The sequence below is a fragment of the Bos grunniens genome, chromosome 19, assembly GCF_055505025.1.
Source record: "Bos grunniens cultivar Pamir isolate PY7600 chromosome 19, Bosgru_T2T1.0, whole genome shotgun sequence".
In the NCBI taxonomy this organism is placed as follows: domain Eukaryota; kingdom Metazoa; phylum Chordata; class Mammalia; order Artiodactyla; family Bovidae; genus Bos; species Bos grunniens.
Genome location: NC_141183.1, coordinates 33,990,636 through 34,004,740, shown reverse-complemented (window position 1 = coordinate 34,004,740; position 14,105 = coordinate 33,990,636). Strand labels below are relative to the sequence as shown.

Below are 14,105 nucleotides of genomic sequence, written 5' to 3'. Positions count from 1 at the left end.
CTCAGAAAGCTTAAGAACTAGTTAGGGGTAGGTGAGTGGAACACAACATTGAAAACACATGAAAAAATCAGTAGCCCTGGACTTGGAGAGAAGCCCCCAATAACAACTGGGAAGAAATCAGGTTTCAATTTCCCAGAGAAGTGAGGAATTCATTTCCAGTGCACGCAAGGGCATTTTGGGAGGAGTGCGCCCAGGGCATCCTGGGAGGACTGGGCCCCAGGGCATCCTGGGAGGAAGGAAAGGCCGAAGTTCAGTTCAGTCGCTCATTCGTGTCTGACTCTTTGGGACCCCATGGACTGCAGCATGCCAGGCCTCTCTGTCCATCACCAACTCCCGGAGTTTACTCAAACTCATGTCCATTGAGTTGGTGATGCCATCCAACCATCTTTTAGGATTTGAAATAGCTCACCTCCTCTAGTTTTGTTCGTAGTGATGCTTCCTCAGGCCCACTTGACTTCGCACTCCATTATGTCTTCCGGAAAGGCCGAAGCAATGCCGCCATTGTTGGAACCAGCCTGGAACCTGTGGTGGAGCTTGGCTGGTGAGTGTTGTGTTTGCGAGTATGTGAGAGAGGAAGGCCTTCATCATTCTCTCTGAGATTCCAGAGAGTAACTGTGTGTGGAAAGAGGAGGGTGTGAAACCAGACGTGGGGAGGGAATTCAAATGCCCGGATCTTGGTGACTGGGCTTCAAGGAAATTTTTGAAAATTTTCAAGTCATCAAATTGCATTTGAAGATTTTCAGTGCATTTATAGGCATGTTATTACATTGCTTATACATATACCTAGGATAAGCTAAATCCATTTTGGGGTATTAAATATTGTGGGTATCAATTGAATTACTTTGCTGAATATGCTAGAAAAAAAAAATTTGAGTCTTTTTCTCAGAAGGTACCACCTTTCCCATCCATACTCTTAATGATATTTTTTATAATTTGAGAGCTCCCACTGTGTTGTGCCTCAGTTTCCCTGAGCGAGAGCCATAAGCTATAGATTTTATGAGGAGCTGAGAAAGTAGCCTGACCTCTTGTGAAGGTCAGGCTACTGTAATTTAAGAAAAGTCACGTTTGGGGTGTGTTCCCCAAGGGGGATATTTTTCTTCTTCATCAGCGAAGAGGTTTTCTTTTTCTCTCTGTGGGCTCCGGAAGCAGCATCTTGGTGGCGCTTGGAGCCAGGAGGGAGGAATCAGGCTGGCAAATTCCACCGTTAAGTAAGGTTCTTTCCATCTGCCCACAGCTGATTCTTCTGCTTCCTACTTAGGAAAATGTGACCCACTTAAGTCCGCAGTGAAGGTGCCTGGGGACACTGGTGTGTGTAACATGCACCCAAACCTCTGTCACAGCCAGGAGGTAGAATTTAAGTTTGCTCACTGACAGCTGCTGTGTTAGCCCTGGAATGTTAATCCTTAGCGAGAGTGTGGATGAAAGGCAGCAGCTTTTAGCAGTTGTGTTAATGGTCTCATCCATCAAATGACCCACTCCTCTTCACCGTTCTCTTGTCAGTTATACCCATGTCTTTGATGAGAAGTGGATATGAAGACATCTTAAGAAGCAAATTCCTTTTATTTATTGTATTTTATTAAAAGAATTTAAAACAATTTCAAAACTAAGGTACACATTGTAGAAAGGTGGAAAAATATAATCAAACATACTGAAAGAAAAATTTAAATCACTACTAGATTTTAACATAGAGGTAATCTCTACCTAAATTGGGTGTAAGTCCTTTTATACGTTTTCCCCCTATGTTTGTAAACACATAAATATTTTTTTAATTAAAAAAACATGTTTTTAAACAAATACACAGTTGGGATATCAGCCTGTAAGCATGGTTTTGTGTTATGCCTTTACAGCTTATTAGATTATGGAAATTCTTATCATATTAACTCTTGTTCTACGTCATAGTATTCTAATAAACTTGTGCACGTGTGTTTATGTATATCTTTATGAAATTCATATAATAGACTTCCTGAGCAAAGGCTATGGATGTTTTCAGGTTTGCTATAGTGCGGTGCCTGTCATTACTGTCTCCACCATAATGATATTGCATAAAAAACCAAAAAGTATTCACTAATGATTGTCCCAAGTCCAAGCTCATATTACTTGCCATATGACAGGCCCATAAATTGAGAGACAGTTGTTGGGGCAATGAATAGTGACTTTATTCAGAAAGTTAGCAAACTGAGAAGGTGGTGGACTAGAACCGCCAAGAACAATCTTACCTGAGTTAGAATTCAGGCTTCTTTTATACTAAAAGGGAAGGGAGTGTGGTTGGTTGTTGCAAACTTCTTGGTGTTGGACTCCTTTGTTCTTGCAGCTGTCCATGTAGGTCAGGTCATGATGTTCCTGTGAACCTCCAAAAGATAAATGTTATTCTCTGTTTTGCAACTTTTTATCTCTATACAAATGGAAAAATGTTATACCCTTAAAGGTCAGAGCCTTAGGAGTGGGCTATCTTATATATTTCAAGCTACAGGAAACAGTCTTATCTTGTAGCAAAAGCTATAGAATACAAAATGTTAAAGTAAAAGAAACATTTAATATAGAGTCAGATTTCTTATTCCTTTTTGTGGTATGTGATCATGCTGATCATCAGGTGTTGGAAACATACAACAGTCAATGCAGCATGATTGCAAAATAAAATGACAAATACTGCAAAACTTACAGAATTTCCTAAAGTTGATGAAAGTGGTATTAGAAATCTGCTTGAATTTTGCAAAACAATTCCAGTGTGTTGCAGCAGCATTGAACTAGTTAGTGATTAAAGATCTGAAAATGGACAAAGATGATGATCCAATAAGTGTTTCAGGAGAGAGTAAGTTTAGGATCAAAGGATTAGGAAGGCAATGAAGGCATCACACTTGTTGTTGTTGCTGCAAAAGACGTTCTTTATGATGGACTGCAAAAATCAAACATAAAGGGTGCCCTATCATACAAGATCGTGGGAACTATGTCCCTTTCCTCCCAACCCCAACACTGATTTATTCTTTGTTCTAAGAGTTAGCAGAGATGCAGTTACAGTGTAAATCCTGTGAGGTACAGGAGCAAATAAATTTATTTCAATACTTCTGACTTGATTTTTATTATTTATTTTTTGTTTCACTGGGTCTCCATTGCTTTGCTTGGCCTTCTCACCACGATGGCTTCTCTTGTTGCAGAGGCTCTAGGCGTGTGGGCTTCAGCAGTTGTGGCATACAGGCTTAGTTGCTCCAAGGCATGCGTGATCTTCCCAGACCATAGACGGAGCCCAAGTTCCCTGCATTGGCAGGCAGATTCTTATCTTTTGGGCCACCAGTGAAGTCTTGTCTTGATTTTAAGATAAAACCCCAATCAGACTTTTTCCTCATTGTGTAATTTTGGACTTAGTTTTAATTTAGATTCACTTTAAGTGATTTCTGAGGCACGTGATTGTCCATGTAGAAAATCCCAAGGAACTTCCTTCCCCCCAAACTCAGAACTATGAAGTGAGTTCAGTAGGGTTTCCAGATATAAGATACACACACAAATGTCAGTTTTATTTCTTTAAGCTAGCAATAAGCATGTGAGCCCTCAAATTGAAAGTACAATACCATTTACAATTGCTTAAAAACAAAAAGTAAAAGAAAAATTTAGATGTAAATCTAACAAAACATGTATAGGACTTGTGTACTGGAAACTATAAACCAAGAAAGAAAGAAATCAAAGAATAGATAAATGGAAAAACATAACTTATTCATGAATTGGCAGAATCAACATAGTAAATAAGTCAGTTTTCCCCAAACTGGTAAATACATGCGATTCCTATCCAAAATTTTAACTCTGGCTTTAGACATACAGTGTCCTAATTATTATTTTTGCAAAGCACTGTAGTTGCGGTATTTCCCCAGTGAAATTTCCTTCTTTTGCTCCCCTCCACCCCTACCCCACATGTTATGGGAGTTTAGTTCCCTGACTAGGGGTTAAACCGGAGCCCTCGGCAGTGAGAGAGTGGAGTTCTAACCACTGGATTTCCAGGGAATTCCCCCACAGTGAAAAATTTTAAACACCGTATGGGTATATAATTGATACAGAGTGAAGTAAGCTAGAAAGAAAAACACCAATACAGTATACTAATGCATATATATGGAATTTAGAAAGATGGTAACAATAACCCTGTATACGAGACAGCAAAAGAGACACTGATGTATAGAACAGTCTTTTGGACTCTATGGGAGAGGGAGAGGGTGGGATGATTTGGGAGAATGGCATTGAAATATGTATAATATCATATATGAAACGAGTCACCAGTCCAGGTTCGATGCACGATACTGGATGCTTGGGGCTGGTGCACTGGGCTGGTGCATCCCCAGAGGGATGGTATGGGGAGGGAGGAGGGAGGAGGGTTCAGGATGGGGAACACATGTATACCTGTGGCAGATTCATTTTGATATATGGCAAAACCAATACAATTGTAAAGTTAAATAAAATAAAATTTAAAAAAAATAAAATACTTTTCTATTTTCATTGAGAAAAAAAATAATAAAGAGTCTTGACATATGTGTACGCTGTGACACCATCATCTGAATCAAGATGATGGACGTGTGCCTTATCCTCCAAAGTTTTCTCCTGGGCCTTTGCAATATGTCCTACTGCCCTTCTGTACCTCCCATAAATCCCACCTCCCTATCCCTATCTCTGTATTGGTCAGCTTTCAACCACTGTGGTTTCATTTTTAGCTTCTAGAATTTTGTATGAATGGAGTAATGGAGTCTACACTTTGTGGTCTGACTACTTTCACTCAGCAAAATTATTTTGAAATCCATCCATTTGTGTGTGGGGTGTGTGTGTTTGTTAACAGTTTATTTTAATCTTCCCTGGTAGCTCAGTGGTAAAGAACCCCACCTGTTCTTTAGAACAGGAAGGAAATGGCAACCCACTTCGGTATTCTTGCCTAGGAAATCCCATGGAGAGAAGAGCCTAGTGTGCTACAGTCCATGGGGTCACAGAGTCAGACATAACTTAGCTACTAAACAACAAGTGTTACATTATATGAATTTACCATGATCTGTTTGCCTGTTCACCTGTTGATGCTCATTTGGATTGTTTTCAGTTTGGGGCTGTTACAGATAAATATGCTGTGAATATTTGTGTTCAGGTTTTTGTGTGGACATAGGTTTTCATTTCTCTTGAGTAAATACATCAAAGTGGAATGATGGGAACAAATGGATAATTAACTTCTTAAGAGACTGGCAAACTTTTTTCCAAAGTGATTGTGCTGTTTTACATGATCACTAGCAGGTGTGAGAAGTCCAGTTCCTCTACCTCTCGGTTAACACTTGGATTTTCAGCCATTGTAATAGGTGTGTCAGTGATATCTCATTATGTTTTAATTATTATTCTCCTGATGACTGATGATGTTGGGCATTTTTCATATGCCCGTTTGCTCTCTGTATTTTCTTTGGTAAAATGTTTGTCTTATATTGGTTCTTTAAAAATTGGGTGATTTCTTTTTAGTGAAGATAGATTTCTTTATATATTCTGGACACAAGTCCTTTATCAGGAATATGATTCTCAGATACTTTTTCTCAGTTGGTGGCTTTCTTTTCATTCTCCTTAATAGAGATTTTCAAGGTGCACAAACTTTGATGAAATCCAGAATATCATTTTTTTGCTTTCATGGCTGTGTTTCTGTGTTGGCATCTAAGAAATCTTTGTGTAAACCAAGGTCACAAAGATTTACTCTTATGTTTACTTTTCAAAGTTTTTATGATTCTACTTTTGGTTCCTTCTTTGATCCAAAGTTTTATTTAGGAGAGTATTTAAATTTTTTTCTGGTTTTAAATTGTTGTATTAACTTTAGATGTTTATGAAACTGTGGCCTGTTCATTTTGTACTGTAAAGGTGTGGGCTGATAGGGTTGGGAGGCAGGGGATAGTGGATGGTAGAAGATGGAGAAGGACAGGCATGCATAGGTACAATTTTTGTCTAGATTGCATTTTTGTTTTATTTCCTCCTTGTTTTCTAGAGACAAAACACCTCATGTTTATCCTGGACTAAATCTTTCTTGTCTTCAGTTCAGTCGCTCAGTCATGTCTGAATTTTTGCAACCCAATCTTTGCAGCACGCCAGGCCTTCCTGTCCATCACCAACTCCTGGAGCTCACTCAAACTCATGTCCACCGAGTTGGTGATGCCATCCAACCATCTCATCCTCTGTCGTCCCCTTCTCCTCCTGCCTTCAATCTTTCCCAGCATCAGGGTCTTTTCCAAAGAGTCAGTTCTTCACATCAGGAGGCCAAAGTATTGGAGTTTCTGATTTATTTCCAATGAATATTCAGGACTGATTTCCTTTAGGATTGACTGGTTGGATCTCCTTGCAGTCCAAGGTACTCTCAAGAGTCTTCTCCAAAACCACAGTTCAAAAGCATCAATTCTTTGGCACTCGGCTTTCTTTATATAGTCTAGCTCTCACATCCGTACATGACTACCGGAAAAACCATAGCTTTGGTTAGATGGACCTTTGTTGGCAAAGTAATGAATATTCTTCCTTTATTCAGAAGTTCTCGTTCTCTCTGACCCATTCATCTATCCGATCTGTCAGAAAATCCTATGTACACTACACAGTACATCTAGAATCATGTGCTTCGCATCATCTCCTGGTGCTATCTTTCTAGTCTGAGCCACTGTCATTTTTTAATATTTTATTTTGCAGTAGGCTCCTAACTAGTCTCCCCAGTTTCTACCTCTGCCCCCTTCAGTCTACTCTCAACACAGCAGTCAGAGTGATTCTTTCAAAGGCATGTTAATATCACTCCTCTGCTCAAAACTCTCCCCAAATTTCCCATCTCTGAGTAAAGACACATGTCCTCAGGGGGCCCTCAGGCCCTGCATTTTCTCTGGGCTCCCAGGTTTCCTCTCTTATGCAGTACCTGTCTTGCTGATTCTCCTCTAGGCCTGCTGGCCACCTTCCTGTCCCTGGAACCTGCCAAACTGCCTCTGCTTCAGACCTTTGCATATTCTTTTGTTCCTCTGCCTGGAATACTCTTGCTTCCCTTAGGTCTCTGCTCAAATGTGTTCTTATTAAAGATTCCTTCCTCAACTCCTCTTTACAAAACACTAACTGCTTCCTTCTTCTTATTATTTTTATTTCTCATCAGCACTTATCTGACACATTACACAGCTTCCTATTTGTTCATCGCCTTTCTTTACTTATAGAATATAAGCTCCTAGAGGGTGAGAACTATGCTTTGTTCATGGCAGTTACCAAGAACTGAGAGCAGGGCCCTGTACACAGTAGCTGTATGGAGTGGGTGCACGAATGGGTCCTGTCTGAAGGAGTAACCTCAGGGAGTGTTTTACATAGAAATGTGTAACAATCTTGAGAGATTTAATAGAATCAAGTCCAGCAAAAGATAATTGTGTGTGTGTGTGTGTGTGTGTGTGGTGGAGGTGGAGATGGGAAAGGGGATGCTGGGTGGTGAGAAAGGTACAAACACTGAATATTCCGGAAAGGCATATATACTGTTTAAAAGATAATAGCTAGGTGAGAACTGTGTTTGAGAATAAGGAATTCTGGAAATAAAAAAATGACACTCTGGTTCAATTTATCAGTTCACTATGGTTTTTATTTATTCAACAATAAGAGAAAAAAATCACAAAGCAAGTGACCCAAAATAGCACATTTTGTGCATTTCTTCAGGCCCTTGGCAGCACCAGGCAGGTGTGTTCACTCTGCACTGACTTTTGTGTGAATCTCCCGGCTCTTCACCCGCAGCTTGTTGACCTGGGACTCGGCAATGTCAGCCCGTTCCTCGGCCTCCTCCAGCTCGTGCTGGAGCTTGCGGAGTTTGGCGAGATTAGTGTTGGATTGCTCCTCCTAAGAATAAAGTTGTGAGAATTAGACTTCGTGGTTCTTATTGCACTTGTCACGAAACAGGATTATTTCCTCAACTCAGATACTTCTTTCTTATGGTCTGTTTGTCATATTTGACTTCAAATCCAGACCGAACTTGTAGCTTCAATTACTTTTTTGACTCTAAAGAATGAAAGAAGGAACAGTTTTGAAATGGAAGAGACAGGCTCATTATGCCCAACCCATGTATATGTGAAATCAGTTTACCATGTATGGGTTGTGTGGAAAGGAGGAAGAGACCATCTATGGTCACAGAGATTAGAAAGTAAATGTAAGATCAAATTATTAACTTTGGGAAAATTCCACTTAATTTTTTTTTTTTTGCCATATGTTTTGACTCTGGTATACAGAGATGGGAGAAAAATTGGGCTAGGAAGAAAGTAATGCCCTCCGTTGGCTGGACTTCTTTCTGTTCTGTCGCTCCCTTTTGTGTGCGCTTTTCTTATCTCCTACCGACTACGTTGTGTCTGGAAGAACGGGGAACAACCAGGAAAGGTGAAGCTGGAGAGACTTCCAACACAGCCCAATTTGCTATAGCAAGTGTGCAGGGATAAGCCTCTGCTGATGACACTGGTTAGTGAGTGAAGGAGTCAGTTGGGGTAAAAGATTTCTATTTGGCTTTTGGGAATACTTGATTCTTCCCATTTCTAGAGGGACAGGAATATTTATCTTGGTGTTAGATTTTCTACTGGAGATTCTTTGCAGCTATCAAGTAAGGTGGGTTATTTGGAATTTTCTTTTTTCCCCCCAACCCCTACAAATTGCTTAATAATAAAAATACCTCCTCTTGAAATCTTATTCCATAATTAGAATTTGGGAGTAAATTCAAATTTATATCATTTCTTAAGAATGATATATTCTTACTTGTCTCTTTTTTGTCATAAATCCTGGGTTTTATTTGTTTTTAATTAATTTATTTTAATTGGAGGCTAATTACAATATTGTGGTTTTTGCCATACATTCACATGAATCAGCCATGGGTGTAGATGTGTTCCCCATCCTGAACCCCGCTCCCACCGCCCTCCCCATCCTATCCCTCAGGGTCATCCCAGTGCACCAGCCCTGAGCACCCTGTCTCAAGCATCGAACCTGGACTGGCGATCTATTCCATATATGATTATATACATGTTTCAGTGCTATTCTCTCAAATCATCCCACCCTTGCCTTCTCCCACAGAGTCCAAAAGTCTGTTCTTTACATCTGTGTCTCTTTCTAATTAACACATTCTCTTAATACCACAGAAGTTTTATTCTTCTCTTAAGGGCTTAAAGATACTTACAGCCTCCTCAGCTTGTCTCTTGTATGACTTCACCTTCGCTTGTAATTTATCTACCAGGTCCTGCAACCTGAGTACATTCTTGCGATCTTCCTCAGTCTGGAAGTTAAAAAAAAAAAAAAAAAAGGTCTGCATTCAATCCAATAAAATAAACCTAATATAGGTGGTGACATAAATCACTTTGATATGATGGCAGGTGGGCCTGGGGTAAATGTGGTCGACCCTGAGGCTTCCTTCATAGTATTAACAGTAGCCACTCTTGATAAGTGTACCATGTGCAGGCACTGTGTTAGAGAGTTATACAGTTCTTTAATCCTTACCTCCCTGCTCTGGTGAGTAGAATTTACAGGTGATTAGTGTTAGGTAACCTATCAGAGTTTAAAAAGTAAGAGAGGCCAATACCAGTTGACCTGGCCTTGAAACCTATATTCTTTCTTCACTTATGCTATTTTTAAAGGTATTCCTGATTTTTGTGGCTTAGGAGAGTGCCCGTGATAGGTGATTGTGTTATTTGCCCCTTACATATATCAAGCTAATGTGTAGCTATTTTTGAGTATCACACAGTCCGTAGGTTTTCTTTGGGCAGGAAGTCTGAATATTCTAGAAAGCTATTCCCCTTACCTGGTAGGTAAGTTCCTTTACTCTTCTCTCATGTTTCCGTAAGCCTTTAATAGCCTCAGCATTACGCTTCTGCTCACTTTCAACCTCTCCTTCAAGTTCACGTACCTACAATCAAGAAAGATAATTATATAGTCAGTCTTGGGGGATATTAATTGACTCATGACCTACTGATGATACTGGGTGGATGTCCTCAGCCCCAGGGTAAGGATGGGAATCAATATACAAGAAGAGAGAAGGGTCGGGGGCGGCGGGGGGCGGGGGGGGGGTGGTGGTGGTGGTGACTTTTTCCCTTCCCAGATTCAGAGATTGAGAGGCCCACCCTGGCCTCCAGCTTCTGGATCTGCTTCTTTCCGCCCTTCAGGGCCAGCTGCTCAGCCTCGTCCAGGCGGTGCTGCAGGTCCTTCACCGTCTGCTCCAGGTTCTTCTTCATCCGCTCCAGGTGGGCGCTGGTGTCCTGCTCCTTCTTCAGCTCCTCAGCCATCATGGCCGCCTAATTAGTAAATAAAACAATACCGTAATCCTGGTAATAGCAGGTAACACACACACAGTATCATTAAACAAATGCTCATTTGCTCACATCAGTGATTGCCTTCTTGGCCTTCTCTTCTGCATTGCGTGATTCTTGAATTACTTCTTCCACTTCACTCTGGAGTTGTGAAACATCATTTTCCAGTTTCTTCTTCGTGTTGATCAGGCTGGTGTTCTGTTAAAAGTAGTGGAAATTTATAAGACTAGTAGTTTGAACACTTGGGATTTTATTGATGTCTTACTTGTTGACTCAAACAGGGGACCTAATAGCAAGATTTCACTAAACTAAATGTTTGTTCCATGCAAAATGTTAATCATTTGCAAGGTTTGTCGCGTCCCCCTGATTGCCCATCTGATTTGTGTGTGAGGATGTGTGAGGTTCAAAAATGCCTATATTAATTAATTGCTCTTTCAATTATATGTCAAACAGACATCACTAGTATTCTATCCTTGAAACGTTCGAAAAGAATTGCTTCTTTTTGTGAGAGCCTGGCACTGAGAGTTCTTCTATTAGAAGGAATCTATTTTCTGTTAACTTGAATGTTTTGCTCCCTTTGGGAGTATTGAATAGTAATTCAGAAGAGTACTTCTGAAAACATTTTCTTAAAATTTTGCCCTGTGGTTCTCTAAGGGAAGCAGTACCACCTCAGTGGGTATTTAGAAACTTTTAGGGGTGGATATTTTTGGTTGTCAAAATGACTAGGGTATTTAATGCCTTGGCAGGTCAGTGATGCTGAATGTTGTGCAAGGCAAAGGGACTGTAAGCACTGTAGTGGCTGAATGCTGACATGCTTCTGATGAGAAATATTAAATGGAGCATTTTCAGATTGTGTAGTCAGTGGATAATCTTTATTTAAGCTTATTCCACATCATGGTTTTGAAAATAATCTAAAGACTCAAGCCCTAATTTTAAATAAAAAAAAAAGTAATACCCCTGTCCCTTTTTTGGTAGAAAATCTAAAAAAGAAACACAGACACCAAAAAATCACCTATAATCTCATCACTTCAAGATAATTGCAATTAATATTTTAAAGCATCTCCTCCATCCTTCTAAATATACACATATTTATAAAAATGGAGTGGGGCTTCCCTGGTGGCTCAGTGGTGAAGAATCCACAGGCCAAAGCAGGAGATGCGGGTTCGATCCCTGGGTTGGGAAGATCCTCTGGAGAAGAAAATGGCTACCCACTCCAGTATTCTTGCCTGGAGAATCCCATGGACAGAGGAACCTAGTGGGCTACAGAGTCCATGGGGTCACAAAGAGCTGGACATGATTTAGCGACTAAACGGAAGCAGCAGCATCACAGTCTACAGTATTTGTTTGATATGAGGGTGTCACCTGGGTGTGCAGGAGCTGGACGCGCTCACTGGCATCCAGGAGCTCCTGCTCTGCGATCTTCCTGCTCCTCTCCGTCTGCTCCAGGGTGGCCCGCAGCTCCTCGATCTCAGCCTGCAGCAGGTTGGCTCTGCGCTCCACGATCGCCAGCTGCTCCTTCAGGTCCTCCTGGCCACGGAGAGCATCATCCAGGTGGAGCTGGGTATCCTGTTAGGTTAATAAAAAGGCCTTAGACACTCTAAAGAAGGTGTGAACATCCTAGGAGATGAACTGGAAGAATGGGCTGGTACCAGGCACAGGAAATGACAGGCCTGTCATTTGAATGAGCATGAAAATGGCGATGTTACCAGCTAGGGATTCTTGTTGTGTTTTATGCCATCAACTGGTTATTTTTCATGTGCTAGGATCATTTATGGCGCACTTTCTATATACTCTACCCATCACTTGACATCTCTTTTCTCACTTGATCCTCAAAAGTAACCCTACGAGGTGGTAGTTTCATTCTTATTTTGTGGAAGAAATAGAAGTTCTGAAAGGTTAAATAATAACTTGCCTAAAATCAGGCAGTTAGTAAGTGACAAAACTAAGACTCAACCCCAGGCCTATTGGTGCCAAACTCTTCTAATTTCTCTCATATCATATCTCTGGGCTTCTGGGTTTTTTTCCTTTTTACATAATATTTCTTTAAAAATATATTCTATGTGTACTTAATTTAGCTCCCTCATACTATGAATTGCTATAATTTGTTAAAGGGAAAAAAATGGATGGTTTAACAAGCTGTTGTGATGAATGGGAGACAGGTTACATCCCTCACTCATCTGGGCTGTACAGTGGACCCATCTACCTTCAGGATCCCTTGGGTGTTCCTGTAGTTCCTCAAGCTCTCTGCAGCCAAGCGATTGGCATGGTTCAGCTGGATTTCCATCTCATTGAGATCTCCCTCCATCTTCTTCTTGACTCTCAGGGCATCATTCCTGCTCCTGATCTCAGCATCCAGTGTGCTTTGCATGGTCTCCACAACTCTAATGTGGTTCCTCTTCAGCTGTTCGATTTCCTCATCTTTTTCAGCAATTTTCCTGTCCACTTCAGACTTGACCTGGTTCAACTCCAGCTGGATACGCAGGATCTTTCCCTCTTCATGTTCGAGAGATGCCTTAACAAAACAATGATCAATTAATAATGGAAAATGACTGGAGGATATTCCCTTGTGAGCCAAACCCTTACTAATATCAGTTTGTCTAATTTTACAAAGTACAATACAACAGCTAGGCAATGGCACCCCACTCCAGTACTCTTGCCTGGAAAATCGCATGGACAGAGGAGCCTGGTAGGCTGCAGTCCATGGGGTCGCTAAGAGTTGGACACGACTGAGCGACTTCACTTTCACTTTTCACTTTCATGCATTGGAGGAGGAAATGGCAACCCACTCCAGTGTTCTTGCCTGGAGAATCTCAGGGACGATGGGGCCTGGTGGGCTGCCATCTATGGGGTCACACAGAGTCGGACACGACTGAAGCGACTTAGCAGCAGCAGCAGCAGCAGCAGGACTCTGCTAGGTAAATCATCCTTCTGTTTATTTAGTCGTGGATTTTAGAGGAAAGCTCTGTAATAAGGGTGCTTTGTAAAGTATAAAGTGCTATACTAATTCCTATTGTAGAAATTCTCAGTTTTAAAACATATATATATATATATTTCTGATTACAAAATAGATGTTCACTGCATCATGTGGGCATAATTTATAAAAACAGAGAAAACCTTCCTATCGTGCCTCCACTCAGAGGCATAATTTTAATGTGGTGCATTTTCTTCTAGTTTTTTTCCCTGTATATATACATATTTCAGTTCAGTTCAATTGCTCAGTCATGTCCGACTCTTTGTGACTCCATGAACCACAGCACGCCAGGCCTCCCTCTCCATCACCAACTCCCGGAGTCCACCCAACCCATGTCCATTTACACATGATAAAATTGTATATGCAGATATATGTCTTGCTTTAAAAATTATCCTCTACCATAAATATTTCCCTGTATTAATTACATTTAAATGGCTGTAGAAAATTTCATCATTGCATCACTTTATTTTTGGATTGGATAGCTTATGTTGAAACTTTGCCTCCATTTAGGACAGTCTTAGGGGATAGATTCTTAGAAATGGAACCGATAGGTCATAGTATTCCATTTTTAAGACTTTTGATGACTGTCATCAAATTGCCCTTCATCAAGGTTATATGAGTTCAAATTTTCACCAGCTCTGTAATAATGGATCCCTTTCATAGTACCATTGCCCAACATCATAATATATACCTCTGCTTCCTCTAAAGCAGCCTGAATTTCACATTTCTCTTGTTCCACTTGCTTCTTTATTTTTTCCAGTTCATGGATTTGCTTCCCTCCCTCAGCAATCTGCTCAGTGAGGTCAGAAATCTCCTCTGTGGGTGAACAGAAGGGAGAAGAGGTCAGAAATGGAGAGGTCCTGCCAAGG

The 14,105-nt window shown here is 40.7% G+C and overlaps 1 protein-coding gene and 1 long non-coding RNA gene across 9 annotated transcripts in view; one reads left to right on the top strand and one right to left on the bottom strand.

Annotated features, from left to right (window-relative positions):
- Positions 1 to 228: 228 nt before the first annotated feature.
- LOC147352027 (uncharacterized) overlaps positions 229 to 14,105 on the top strand; it is a 204,790-nt gene continuing 190,913 nt past the window's right edge. For 3 of the 8 annotated variants that reach the window (XR_015147881.1, XR_015147879.1, XR_015147884.1), the window contains exon 1: positions 274 to 541. This is a non-coding gene — a long non-coding RNA (uncharacterized LOC147352027). Of the gene's footprint in view, positions 542 to 14,105 lie in introns of all 8 variants that reach the window. The other 5 variants (XR_015147886.1, XR_015147883.1, XR_015147880.1 and 2 more) reach the window with 3 other exon arrangements.
- The window catches only part of LOC147352031 (myosin-8), a 29,788-nt gene continuing 23,237 nt past the window's right edge, over positions 7,555 to 14,105 (bottom strand). The window contains exons 32-39 of the mRNA XM_086358871.1: positions 13,928 to 14,052; positions 12,469 to 12,777; positions 11,628 to 11,831; positions 10,338 to 10,463; positions 10,080 to 10,250; positions 9,761 to 9,865; positions 9,143 to 9,238; positions 7,555 to 7,827 (exon numbers count right to left, since the gene is read on the bottom strand). Coding sequence (XP_086214997.1) covers positions 7,678 to 7,827; positions 9,143 to 9,238; positions 9,761 to 9,865; positions 10,080 to 10,250; positions 10,338 to 10,463; positions 11,628 to 11,831; positions 12,469 to 12,777; positions 13,928 to 14,052 — 1,286 coding nt within the window. The 3' untranslated portion in view covers positions 7,555 to 7,677. The remainder of the gene's footprint in view (positions 7,828 to 9,142; positions 9,239 to 9,760; positions 9,866 to 10,079; positions 10,251 to 10,337; positions 10,464 to 11,627; positions 11,832 to 12,468; positions 12,778 to 13,927; positions 14,053 to 14,105) is intronic.